General features: G+C 35.6%; 1 protein-coding gene across 15 annotated transcripts in view; it reads left to right on the forward strand.

Moving 5' to 3' along the window:
- LOC125051499 (uncharacterized protein CG43867) overlaps positions 1–12,845 on the forward strand; it is a 315,007-nt gene extending 302,162 nt beyond the window's left edge. For 10 of the 15 annotated variants that reach the window (XM_047651827.1, XM_047651829.1, XM_047651832.1 and 7 more), the window contains 11 exons: positions 626–835; positions 4,140–4,256; positions 5,277–5,434; positions 5,984–6,161; positions 7,389–7,544; positions 8,311–8,485; positions 9,185–9,356; positions 10,189–10,318; positions 10,979–11,110; positions 11,781–11,861; positions 12,150–12,845. In XM_047651827.1, the coding sequence (XP_047507783.1) occupies positions 626–835; positions 4,140–4,256; positions 5,277–5,434; positions 5,984–6,161; positions 7,389–7,544; positions 8,311–8,485; positions 9,185–9,356; positions 10,189–10,318; positions 10,979–11,110; positions 11,781–11,861; positions 12,150–12,473 (1,833 nt within the window). In that variant the 3' untranslated portion in view covers positions 12,474–12,845. The remainder of the gene's footprint in view (positions 1–625; positions 836–4,139; positions 4,257–5,276; positions 5,435–5,983; positions 6,162–7,388; positions 7,545–8,310; positions 8,486–9,184; positions 9,357–10,188; positions 10,319–10,978; positions 11,111–11,780; positions 11,862–12,149) is intronic. The other 5 variants (XM_047651830.1, XM_047651841.1, XM_047651831.1 and 2 more) reach the window with 3 other exon arrangements.
- Positions 12,846–14,820: the final 1,975 nt, after the last annotated feature.

Here is a 14,820-nt window from a genome sequence, read left to right on the forward strand (position 1 = left end):
ACATATGTATGAGATATCTAGTGTAGCAACTATTACTGTAACTACAATCTGCTGCTACCGACAGAACGATGACGTCATACCCATAAACGCGCCAACGAAGTATTTCCCGCTAAGTATGCTTGTAAAGAATATGTTCTTTACCCGATTAAAAAGCCCTGTTTATTAAAGCGGGCAAATTCAAAAAGTGAGACGTCAAGGCCCTTCAAACCAACAGCAATATTAAATTAAAAAAGGGTGCGTGTACTTATGTACGCGCGTAAGACTTTATTCTTCTTTGGCATTATTAAAAATAGTTTTTGATTGCATGCAAATAATAAATAAATTAAATAATCAAAGACTGGAAAAGGAGTCATTATAGTCAATAAAGTTCAGTTTACATTTGAAAAATTAAATAAATAAATATTTATTATTATTCCTTTACATTAAGTGTAACATAAATTCTATTATTATTCGAATGTTGTTTTTAAATTATGTCCGTAGCATCTTCCGTGGGCAACTTCATTCTGTTAATTTTGTGTCACGGTGCGCGCGCATCGTAAACTTTCACTCTCATCAATTTTTCATAACGCGCCTAAAGAAGTATAACTTCAAAAAAATGTTTAAAGAATTTCACCGGCTTTTCCAGTGCGTCCAACTGTTCATGTCTGTGGCCGTGGAGCAGGCGGGCATCGACTACCACGTGGTGCTGGCCCAGAATGCCCTCCAGCAATGCCTGGAAGTGGCGGAGCTGCAGGACGAGCTGGTGTCGGCCCTTTGCAAGCAGTCGGCCCCTCACGCCGCGGCCAAACATGCCGTTCAGGTACCGAGAAAACTCACCACTGCCAAGCTTAAGACAGTAAGTGCGCTTCTTTCACCTTTTTTAGCGGAGAGGTCGTACGGTACGAAGATATTCATTTAAAGGAGCTATATTATATTAACCAATCAGAATTAAAATGGCCGGTAAGCGTTCAAGTACTACGTAACGAATTTGGGAGGGGGGGGGTTTATTTTGTAAAACGGGGTAAACGGTAACGATGCGGGGCGGCGATTGAATTACGCGTTATTTTTAATATTATTATCGACTTTCCAGTACTTTACACCATATAATGGTAACTTTTAGGTAGTAAGAGGCACTAGGTCACGAAACGTTTAACTATACTTGGGTACAGAAAAACGTTACGGCGCGTTACATGGGGGGGGGGTCCCCAAAAATTGCGTGACGTAATACTTGAACGCTCTCAAACGCACTCGCGAGCCCTTTGGCATTGAGACTGGGCACTAGACATGACTTAACATAAGATGAGCTTCCTGCCCGTTTGCCCTCTGTTCTATAAAACAAAAATGAACTCCCGCTACTGTTTGTATAAACGCGATAAACACAAAAAATACTGAACAGATTTTGTACAGTACGCCAATACGTAGTTAAACATAAGGACTATTTTTGAAGACCAAATCTCTACCAAATTATTTAACCCGTAGCTTTAGTAAGACTATTTTTATCAAAACTATCTTATGACCTCTCCCAACCATTTGCAGCTAAACCACGGAGCTTTTTGGGTCATTCAATTATTTTTCACAATCTAAAAAGTTTCGTCTGTTGATTTAATTTGCCCCCAAATTGTAAACGGCCTAAATGAACCATTTACAAATCACTAATTAATATAACAGGTGTTTTGAATCTCCCAATCTAACTTCAAGTACCTGTTAACATAAACCAGATATCGTCATAAAAAAATTGCTTTTCTGTAAAGTCGGTTTACGGACGTGATAACGTCATAAGAAAACATTAATGAAAAATTGCATACTTTTATGAATTGAATTATAATTTTTTATTAATAGTTGAAAATTAATTTTCTTTTCGATAAATTAACATATATTTGCACTCGTCAATTCAAATATTTTTTTTTACTTAAATTATACGTCATACGTATAAATGCGTCACAAGCAAAACGCTTAGGCTGATCGTGCCTCTCTATCACTTGTTCCGCGCTCTCGCTTGCACGCTCAGCTCAGGCGGAACGTGACAATAAGTCATGTTTTTATGCACGTGCAGCCAGCGTTCGTCGATTTATCGTCACGTCAAAAAAATTAGCAGCAAATAAAGCAGCTTTTTGGCGATATCTGGTTTCCTCACGAGCTTGATAGCTAAGCTTCAAGCGCTTGCTTTTCTCATATGTTCACAATTGGTGTATTACGGTATACAAATCATTGGTATTCTTTAGATGCTTCACGCTTTAGATTTTAAGGTATCGGAAAGCTCTATGTTGTATAAATTGAACTTTAAATTTCAAATTGGAATATCACTAGTGTTCTTATAGGACACGGTTGCTATGGTTACTGAAGGGTATTTCATAGTTAAGATGTAGCGTATAATAACTTCCATTTATAAATTAGGATTTTCAATTAAATCCCGTTTAATTGCCAATCATTACAAAAGTAGAATATACAGCTTAGATTTGTTGTTTTTTTAACATTCTATATATCCTATATCCTAGCTACCTTCAGTACCTTCTATCGGAACCCCTTCACCGGTAAACGCCTTCTCCAACTTTTATAATATCTCTGTCCATGGCTTTATTTCTCCATTCGCCCTCTTTTCCTTCTTCTCCTTTCCTTCTTCTCCTTTCCTTCTTCTCCTTTCCTTCTTCTCCTTTCCTTCTTCTCCTTTCCTTCTTCTCCTTGGTCCTTTCCATATGCCTTTAAATTCCACCAGAATTTTTGACATACTGAAGTCATAAATCTCGATTCTGAAACTTAACCGCTCTTAATCAACGTTTTTGGTATGTCTTGTCAAGTGCTCATTCCTCTATCTGTCAGAGACATGAATAAGCAAACTGAAATATGATAGCAACGCGATTATAAAATACAACATAGAGATTTTGTAAGACGCAAAATATATTCAAATTTAATTTCAAAAGAGTCAAATAGCTGTACAATTTTCGCAATAAAGTTTATTAAAAGCAACTATGTATTAACATCCAAATGGCAACTTACCGTCACTTTCGGAAAACAGTTTATAAGACGTTCAGACGAAAACGTGTTGCTTTAATTTAGAAATTTTGAACTGAAACTTCTTTAGGCGCATGAGGGTAAAATTTTTACGGATGAAACGCGATAATAATAATATTAGCGTCACGAAGATGTGCAGCGTTTTTGTCGAAGAAAAGGGAGAGAGCGATTGATTATTTCGTTAAGAGAATTTATGAATTAATAAATATGAACAAGACTTAAAAATTAGCTAAAGAAGTTTCACTTCTGACATGTTAGGTACACTTTGTACGCACGCACTTTGTTTTTGCTTCACTTTGTACAGATATTACGTACGTATTTATTAAGTACAAGCGTATTGGTTTTAGTTGCGTTAACTGAATACACTAACAAGCCATTGGTATTTAGCTTCGAGTGATATACTGTGCTTTGTCGATCAATTTGGAATTTTTTGAATTCCAACTTGATTCCGTAGTTCTGGCAATGTTTAATGTTGCCGTATTTCAAATGGAATGTTGGTGTAATGTTTTCCCCTTTTTTTTTCATCCAAGAATGTTGGCCCGGCCCTTTAGACTTAGGGAATGAGTTTCATATCATATCATAGCTCGCTCCTTCAGCACTTTTCTAAGGTTGATGTTTTAGACTTTTCTCATTATATCCTTGAGGTGAGTAGTTATTTCTGGTAATGTGAAACTGCATAATATTTCTCGCTATTATTTCTTGTAGTTTACAAGCTTGGGTGTGGAAAAAATATCTTCAAACCATTATCTGTAATTTAGATGTATAATTTTTTTTTTTATTTCATTGGGACATGAATATGGGACATTTGATAGAACAAACAAGTTCGGCAAAGTTCTCTCGATTTTAATAGAACTTGACACAACAAAATTGTAACTTTATTAAATATATTATGCAGTTTTCATAAACAATCACACTATGTAATATACACCATCACTTCAGTACTCTATTCTGTTCCAAAACATATTGGAACTCTTAAATTTGGAAATCAATTTAAATTCCAATGAGCTGTCCATCTATGAAGTCCAATTGCATGGAACGTAAACTTAGTTGTACTCAAATACCAGTACGTGTTCAACATCAGTCAAATTACCACATTCAACACACGAACAGCCCCAACCGACAGTCCCGACACCAACATTTCATTTGTACAGCAACTGCTGCTGTGTGCGACCCAATCGCTGTTCACTTGCGACACGGGCGCGTCGTCCGTCGGCGGGGACAAGGGAGACATGCCGCAACACCCGGCTGGCTCGCCTAGCTCCGTACAGGTACGCCTAGGAGCCGAGGCGTTATTTCCACGATCTACAAATTCCACAGTCAAACCTAGGATTTTCTCAAAGACTGCCAAAAATCTAATGAAAAAACTCTACTATAGTACTATAGTAGTTTAATAACCTGGCTACATAATTGGAATTGGTCTTCGGGTTTTCCTGCGGAAATTATTTATAATTGTGTGCAGTGGTCGCAATCATCACTAATTGAATACAGTCAAACCTGGATAAGCGAGAGTTCAAGGGAGCACAATCTCATCCTCGCTTATAGAGGTTTCTCACTAATGCAGGTACGTTTCTCTCTTATAGAGGTACGCAGCAATAACAAGTCACAGCAGGTACGAATGTACTAAATATGTTATATGTTAAAGTATATGCATAATGTGCACAACATACGTATATTTTATTTTATTTAGAACCTATTTACACTTCAAAAAATCCGTCATTTTCGTTTGGGTTTCTGTTTTTGTATTTTGAATGTTTTTCTCTAACTCATACATTTTGTCGAATATTGCTTGATCAAGCTCGACTGTCGCTTACAGAGGTATAGATAAGTAGCAGTCTCACTTACTGAAGGTCCATGAGGGAAAAAACGACGCTTTCTTACAGCGGTTTCTGTTTCTCGCTAATAGAGGTTTTGGAAGCTTAAAATGACGGGTCTCGGATATTACTCTCACTTATCCAGTTCTCACTTACCCAGGTTTGACTGTATATATTTTAGAAATGCATTTTTTTTAAATCGTGACGACAATTGTGATAAATCGCCACGGATTAAATAGTTCTTCACAAATCTGATCGCTGGAGATGACGTCTTATGAACAAATAATGAATTGCCTTTACAGCTTTGTCGAGTAATTGTGAGCACGAAGCCTTTCGAATATCAAATGAATTGTTGAAATAACTTGCAAATTTTAATTCCTAGGTAGCAGAAATAAGGAAACCAATCATCAATCATATGAGGAAAGCTTAAATATGGAAAATACGAGCTAATATTTCAATTATAAGTATATTTTTCAGGCGCCATTATTATCTGTGGACTGCAAAAGTAACCCCCCAACGTACAGTTTCATACAAGGCTGGCAGCTTTTAGCGTTAGCCGTTAGTCTCTTCGTACCGAGGAATAATAGGCTGTTGTGGTACCTTAAGCTGCATCTCAGCAGACATTCGGATTCCAAGTAAGTATATCTGGAATATTAAACTCTGCTCGCATCATTTACAAACGATAAAATTATTTTATTCATATTATGTACGTTGTACATGACGAGAACGTTAAACATTTTACAAAAATCAATCAACATTTAAACATCATTTGCCCAGCAAATAGAGGAATATCCATAACGATTATTATATGTCGTCTGTAATACGTTGATTATGAATACCGTAATAAAAAAAATTAAGATTTTTTTAATATCATGAAATAATAAATCTAATATCATAGTAATGAAATAGGAAATGCTTCAAGCGTTAATGTTACACTGCCACAAGGACCAACCTTAACTTTGTTTTAATTTTCAATTTATTAATTGTTATTTATCATTATTATTACTATGTAGAATAAGAAAATTGTAAATAATTTAGTAAAAAGTAAATGAAATAACTGTAATTATATATCTATCAAATATGTTTAAAATAAACCGTTAAATTAAGAAAGCGTCGTATGAGTGATAGAAACGCAAAATTTAAATATCGCGTTTTCTGCTACTTAACATTTAATATATTTACAGAACGGAATGCGGCAAATACGCTGCGTACTGCGCCCGCGCACTCGAACGTACGATACGCGTGGGCGGACGTACTGACAAGCCGTCTCGTATGGAAGTGCTCTCCATATTACTGAAAAACCCCTACCATCACAGTTTGCCACACGCCATACCCGTACACATGCTCAATAATACCTATCAGGTGAGAACTTCTCTATGTATATGTATGAAACTTTTTCATTCAACAATTCAAAACTTATTTTGATGGATCCCAGATAGTCTGGGGGACGCCTACTCTTTGGGGTTACAATCATTGGAATGACGTCATACTGTGAAACACACTAACAAAGTTATTTCAACCGCTATATACAATATATATACAATTCGGGGCCTTCGGGCCCGTCAGTTAGACTGGTTGAGGATTCTCTCTCTCTCTATGTCGGACGAAGAGCAGAATCTTCCTTTCTCCGCAACTATATATAAAATAAAAAAGAAGAACAGAGTTGCTATTGGCTTAAACGTGCGTTCCTACTTTCGGATCACGTGCACGTCTGGATTTTTCTACGTACACTGCTAACACTCCTTGGTGAAGGCAAAAAACCATTGTCCGAGGTAGCTGCCAGCTCTTCGGTCTCCTGTGATCGACTAATTTTTTTGCTGTGTCCTTAAAAAGCCTAAACGTAAACATATTTTGATCTAAATATCATGTGAAAAACACAGATCACCTACTTGTCTATATAAAACAATATCAAAGTAAGGGATGCGATCTGAGTTCAATAGAGTTGAATCGATATTGAATTTTCTAGCTTCGAATAAAAATATTTATTTTAATCATCATCATCAATGGTTATACAGCCCCTTGTGGGCCTTAGCCTCCTTAATTAAACTTCGCCATCGCAATCTATCCAATTCCCGCGTCCAATTGCGAACCCCTATTGTTTCGAGGTCCTTGACAACTCTTTCCCATCAACGCAGCCTCGGTCTACCGGGTTTTATTTTGCCACCGGGTTGTGAATTCAGTAAGGACCTTGAGGTTCTGTCGTTCGCCATTCGGTGAACATGTCCCAGCCACTTGAGCCTGTTGCACTTTATGAATTGGACGATGTTGGCGTCGTCTAGGATGTTATAAAGTTCTTCATTGTAGCGGTATACGCCAAACACCGTCGTTGCAAACAGAACCAAAGATTCTTTGAAGAATTTTCCGCTCGAAAATAAGGAGAGAGATCTCGTCTTTCTTGCTAAGGGGCCAGGTTTCAGAACCATAAGTGAGCAATTTGTTCTGGTCTGTTTAAAATTCTAACATTCTACGTGCATAGGCGAAAAACATTGTCCTTATTCTTTTTCAGTTCGTTTAAATGAAATCGATCCGGTTTTATGTAATTTAGGTTTCATAATCGTTTGGTTTTTAATAGTAAATTTAATTTCGTAGGTGATAAGCTTCGACGGTTCCACAACGGTAGAAGAGTTCCTATCGACCCTTAGCACTGAGCTGGGGTGTCGCGAGTCTTCCGCTTCTGGGTTTGCCCTTTTCAGCGATGACCCCATCGAGAAAGATTTGGAACATCACATCAAGCCTGACAAAAAGGTATAGCCCTTCACTTTTTCAGAAACTGCAAACCATCTTTTACAGTCAGTATTGCCATAAAAACTATTTAAAAAAATTGCCTTCATGAAGAATAAAACAGGAATATTATGTTTTTATGTATTATTAATAATTATTTTTAAATATTATTTTCGAGTCTTGTCAAAAATACCTTCACCAACTACTGTCGCTAGTTGTATTGCAAACGTGACCAAAACGATATTTTTATTGGACTACTTAAGAATTACCATGGCGTTCATATAAAACATGGACTAAACATAGTGTTTTTGTATTTAAAATTAAATCTATGAAAGCATCGTGAGGAAACCGGCTTGCCTTAGACCCAAAAAGTCGACGGTGTGTGTCAGGCACAGGAGGCTGATGACCTACTTCCCTATACGATTGACAAATCATGAAACAGATACAGATATCTGAGGTCCAGACCTAAAAAGGTCTTAGCGACACACCATATATATATATATAATAGTATCAATCGCTTATACTGGGAATAAATAAGGCGCAACTGCGTTTCTCTGTGAATACAAAAGAAACAACATTTAAAGCCTATATTCTTGGTTTTATAAAGTAAAATAATATACTGAAAAAAATAAAATATCTTACATATATTATGTCAAGTGACATAAATTAAACATCGTCGATCAGACGGCAAAGACAACATTACAAAAGAGTTTATATAAAATACAATATAGACAAGAGTTTGTATAGGAAAATATATTATGTTTTCCTTACATATATTAAATTTTTTCAGCTCTGCGACGTAATATCTCGATGGGAAACGGCGCTAAGAGAAAAGGGCTCCGGGAAATTCGAAAACTCTCGAGTGATTCGTTTGACGTTCAGAAATCGGCTTTACTTCAAGAGTTCCGTTCGGACGGAGACCGATAAGGAAAGACTGCTTCTGTGCTATCAGGTTAATCAGCAAGGTATGTTTAAATGGACGAATTGTAGTAATAAACACTTTATTTATCACAAAAAATGTAGAAAGATGCGCGGTCTCACTGCTAAAATCAGTTTCTTCTTTCATAATCGATTTATAACTAGCAAATTAATTGGCATTTGAAGCTAAACAAGCACACATTTTCTATTATATATAAAACTAGTGGACCCGACAGACGTTGTCCTGCATGATATTTCAAGGAATTAGTAAAGCAAAGTATGAAAGTACCGACTGCAGCGCCATCTGGCGGGCTGATTTGTGAATCTAAACCATTCCCAGATCCCCTTGAACACACACAAAAAAATTCATCAAAATCGGTCCAGTCGTTTGAGAGAAGTTCAGTGTTCAGTACATACACACTCACAGAAGAATTATATGTATAAAGATTTATCTATCATAAAACTTACTAACAAAAGAACATACCAATTCTTAAAAGGCCGGCAACGCACTTGCGAGCCTCCTGCCCGTTTGCCTCCCGTTACATAAAAAAAATAAAAACCATATTGAAATTAATTTACTTAAATGATGCTTTTTTAATAAATGATAAAAAAAAAAGGTTTTTAAGAATTACTTTTTTAATTAAATGTAAATTGCTAATAATAGTTTTAGTTTTTTATTATATACATACATTTATTGTATTTTTGCAATATTTTAAATTGGCATACAATTTTGAAAATTTTTGCAGTGGTAGCAGGCAGATTCCCCGTAACTAGAGAACTGGCGGCGGAACTCGGTGCCCTAATGGCCCAGTTGGACATGGGGGACTACAGCGCGTCCAATACTCAACACAATCAGCCGCTTGCGCATCGATTCTACCCTTACAGATATAGGGCGGGGCTGACTAATGACGAGTTAAGGTAAGAAACTATTATATAGCAGGGATCTGCCGTGAACTGTGACATATTTTTTTTAATTTAAGACGTTTTTATATTCAGGTTTAACCATCCATTCTAGTTATAACTATCTTGAAAATAGCATAATATTGTTACGAGCTAGCAAGGGTTTATTTGAAAACTAAGCGAGCAAAATTATATATCCCATGGAATAATCTTGAACGATATTCGAGAACTTTCTCTGCAGGTGTGGTATTATATTCTTAGCGCACAATTCAAGAACTTACGTACGCTATCTCTTTCGCACGTTACTCCATCCTTGTCACACGGCGTTCTAGAATGTTTAGTCTGGATTCAAAAAGGATCCGACCTTCCCTCTCTTTCGCTTATCATTCCGTCCTTTTCTCACAACTAGAAAGTTCACTCTAGAACGTTCCTTCATTAAAGGGGTTAGTCCTGAAAACTGTACCATGTGACTACACTTGCTCTGAATCTGTCTGAATTAATGTTTCAGCATCCTGAAAATTAGGGTCACTTTATGCAAATTCCAATTGTCTGGTATGTGATAGAACCTTCTTGAACGGTCATAACTCACAGTTCAGCTTGCTGCAAACGTCTCTAACTTGTAGAAAAATCGAGAAACATTTCAGTCAACCCGTCTTCGTAAAACTATCTTTAAATTTAAAAGTTTATTGATTTGTATTTTTTGTGTGTGAAATTAATTGCTTATGTGGATGACATTATAATATTAAACATATTGTCAGGTTTTATATAAAATGGTAATTTCCACGTATCTTTAAGATATTGCAATTTAAAAAAAATACATTTCAATTTCAACAAATTCAATTTGCTCTAGGGACGTTGAAGAAAAGCTTCGCTCAAAGTGGGTAGCCCTCAAAGGGCGTAGTACGGCGGACTGTGTACGGATTTACCTCAACTGTACGAGAAAGTGGCCTTTCTTCGGAGCCACGCTGTTTCAAGCCAGGGTAAGATATTGTTGTGACCACTGGCTTTTATTTTAAAACAATTACACATTTGTTTTCCAAACAATCTCCATAGAGCAGTGATGAGAGATTGTACAATTTACAGACTATCTCAAAAAGATATGTTTTTATTTTTTGTTACAAGTACATACAAAAATGTCTGTGTATGATTTACTTTATTATTGTTACATTTCTATATTTAAAGTGACACAAGATAAGGTCAAAACATTCATTATTTGATGTTTATTGTATTTCTATGAATATGGGTAAAGCTTCCGGCTCGAAGGACCAAACGTAGCTTAATCGCTGCCTTCGATAGCTTATTGTGTCCGTTTAGCTTGAAAAAGTTTATTGTTAAGAAGCATAAAGACAAGGGAAGTTAAACATAACAAGTGTCATTTTTGACATTTATATAGTTTCTGACATATTCTTCTTCTTCTATATACAGATTATGAATCAGTTAAGTAAATGCCAAAATTCATAATGCTTTGCTAAATCAATTTATAAATTTTACATTTGACGCACTTCATTTCCTATTATCCGCAGCAAATATATATATATATATATAAATAATAATATATATAATAATAATATATATATTATATATGTCTATATGTATATAATATATATATATATATATTATATATGTGTATTTATTTACAGATAAAACAGCCGGACCTCTCGATGGCGTGGCTCGCAGTGTCCGAGGATGGGGTGACCGTCCTAGAACTGGCCTCCATGTCCGTTATAGGCAGATACGCCCTCAACTCTATAGGCCTCTTTGGTGGATTACAGGTATTACATTACCACGGCGGGATTCTCGTATTACCTTTGTTCCAGGCGTTAGGTTTCCATATCTGTTTCTTCGATAATTATTCTTTATGGATAACCTTTTCGTTTCTTCACCGTGCCATCCTTTAGGCATGTTCATTTCTTAAATAGAAACTAAACACGGGTGTTGGGCCTATAGTCGTATTTTTAATTAGACGAAGCCAACTGACAGTAGCTAATGTCACTTTGTAAAATAATGTTGCCATATTTAAAGTAATAGTGATGCGTTCAGTTCTTGTTCAATCAGATGAATGAACAATGAGTGTGAATAGTCAATCATTTCAAACAATAAAAGAATATTATTTCTATTTCAAAATTGTATGAAAGTGCTCTGATATAAGTTAGGTACTAGTACTATGTAACTACAATCAGTTTTTTGACGTCTTATTACAAAGCGCGGCGCGGCGACTAGTGCCATCACCGATCATTAATTCACGGGTTTTTACTTTGTCACAACACTATTTTTATTTCATCAAAAACTGACAACACCGTAAACGTCAGTTGACTTCGTCTAATTAAAAATTCGACTATAGCTACAACCATTAATTCGAACAATTATTTGACTTTTTCGGGCTTATTTTCCAGAAAATTTGGGTTTATTTTTTGTATTAAGTAATTTCATTTTCCTTTTCAGGACGACCTGATGATGCTGATAGACGCTGAGGATTCTACTAGTCCCGTTCACAAGATGTTGATTAGCCTCAATAAACCTAGAGTAAGTTATCTATATAACAACAATCAGTGGCGCTACGTCTTTAGGTCTCGGCCTCAGATTTCTGAATCTGTTTCATGATCATTTTTAAATCTAATAGGCAAGTAGGTGATCAGTCTCCTGTGCCTGACACACGCCGTCGTCTTTTTGCATCAAAGGCAAGCCGGTTTCCTCACAATGTTTTTCTTCAACGTTCGAGTGAATTTTAAATGCGCATTTAAAAAGAAACTAACTAAAGCCACTAGTCTAATGATGTACACTGATAATCACAAAACCCATATTCACTTTCAGATGGTAGAGCTGACCCATCTAATAGCGGACTACAAGAACACGCACCGACCCACAGGAACCGGGACGCCCCAAATGAACTCCCTCACCAGAAACGGAAGCCACCGCTCCATACGTAAGCCATCCACGTTGCCACACGTCCATCACACCCTCAACTCCAACACCACCATGACCCTGGGGTCGGAGAGGAATGCCACGTTGACCCTATCATCACACACGTCGACCTTCAATCACCTGGAGAGGGCGGTGTCGCACGGACAACCAGATATTTTGAAATCCACCCCCGATCACAAGAAACGTGCGCACACGCAGGATGGGATTGCGTGATTTTAAGCTCGGACGGATGTTCCGTAATTTTGTATAAAAAGGGTCATTTATCTGTCTGAATGTCTGTTTGCGTTGATATATGTCACGGAACAACGTATTGGATTAAAAATAACATACAAACACGGTATGACATAAATTGTCAACGCATAATGACATAGTACACGAATAAAAACTGATTATGACGTTAGTGACAAATGTCATTTGTCAAAACCTAGATAGGAAACGAGAATGACATTTCTAAGTTCGACATCTTGACAATTACTACTTTTTTTCTTGCCAAATACGCAAAAGCTACGCGATTATTATTATGGCAATTTTTTTTAATATTTTGACTTGGTTTTATTTGAACTCGACAAACGCCTACAAAATTTCTAAAAATCGAGAAATACGACGAAAGCGACATTCACTAAATACCTCATATTAAGTAGCCGGCTCTTCGCCTTGTATTATACTCATTATTTTGTATAAGTTTTTCGGCTTAATGCTTAAGATGTGTGTCTGATTGTGTGTTAGCTCGTGATTCAACGGTAATATTTAGGTTACTTCGTTTACACTGTTAATAAACAAAAGATATTTGTCAGCCTTTTTCATAACAAAGGTAAAAAAATAAAATTGAGTAATCTACAAACCATCATACAAAAGTAACGTTTATTGACGTGACAACGTCTATTAGACGTTTAATCGATGAGCGCCGGATGCACGCACGAAACAGCTTGACTCATTGTCCCGTTACGCTCATTGTACGCGTGCGCCGCATCTATCTCTCTCTCTTACTCGAATTGGCGTATGCGTCCGAGGATTCACTCCTTTGTATTCAATATACTTTATATACAATAATAAACGTTTCGTCAATCGTCGTTGTCACGTCATTATCGTCCGTAAACTGCCTTTACAGTCAATCATTTTTTATATAACAGGTATAAATGATATGATAAAAGTTACTTTTTTTTAAATTTTCTTATAATTTGCTTCTAAATGTTGCCGTTTAATTACTTCATATTATGTGCAGGGTATAAGCTATAGAGAGCATAGACACTAGATCCAAAGAAATAGTATTGTTTTAGAGAGCTTGAAAATTTACTTCGTACAATGACGCTATTTCTGAAAATTTTCTAGAAAATATTTGCCTAAACAGTATTCAAGTCGTAATCAAATTTCACTGCCAAGTGTAAATATATTAATAAGTTGAATAAGGTTTAAATCTATAGTCTAGACTTTCTTGTATAAAATGACTAAAAGTAGTTTTTACATTAAGATCCTTTTAGCACAAACTTCGAATATTCTATAGATTTTACCCTTATGCTTGACGTTCAATATTTTATTGTCTGGCAAAAAAAAATTAAATAAACATTTTACAAAGCACCTTCAAATCACCAATGTATTACTCGTGAGTTTTTGAAAGAGCTGAAAGAAACTTCGTATTTAAAATATCCTTTACAAAAACGACTTGGAAGTACTTAAATCTTTTTTCTAACAAAAACGTTTAGAAAATTGAGCTGAAAATGCTTTACAACTCAAAGTATTAACTCTGGACTGAAATGAAATAAGATATTCAACGAATCTCAATTAGAAAATGTACGAATTTTACAAACTCAATTCTCGTTTGAAAGTCGGAAGTCTCGTCTGTATATGTTTGATCGTAAACTGTAGTCTAGTATTAGCGGATTAAAATTATGTACGGAATAATGCTAAAAGTAGAATTTTCGATACATTTAGTCACGATAAAAGTAGTGAAATATCGAATTTCCTATTGACAAAGAAATATCGACCAAATCTGCTTTGAGACACGCAATTTTGATTTTAGTATTATCAACATTGAGATCATAGCAACATAATTGCTAATTTTCTTTCAATTTAAACAAATAAATTATTAACTAAATCCATATTAAGGTCAAAATCTCGTGTCTAGTTAGTGACCTAGATTTTATTGTACTGCACTTTTTGCATCACACCTGTTAATATTATTGTAAAGAATAATGTATAATACAATTAGTATTAAACTATAAGTTGTATAGAATGGCTATTATAGGTAATTTATTATAATTTTAATTTTCATTGTTGGCCTAAATAATGCCTATAATGTAGAGCCTAAATTTTGTACTACAGAATGAATGCTCGGTAATTTTTGTTTTTACGAATCAATAAACGTGTATTGACTAAGACAAGGATTTTTATTATTCTCCTTTAAAACATCAGAAAGCGGTTTTATAACCATAATGAAATGTCTGAACGGTGTGATATGAAAATAGAGAAAACTTGAATATTGAGTCACCACACCATACATATATATGTATGGTGTAACACAGTATATGTTAAGAGCTTTTTTCTTCTAAAATATATGACAATT

The sequence above is a fragment of the Pieris napi genome, chromosome 8 (assembly GCF_905475465.1).
Source record: "Pieris napi chromosome 8, ilPieNapi1.2, whole genome shotgun sequence".
In the NCBI taxonomy this organism is placed as follows: Eukaryota; Metazoa; Arthropoda; class Insecta; order Lepidoptera; family Pieridae; genus Pieris; species Pieris napi.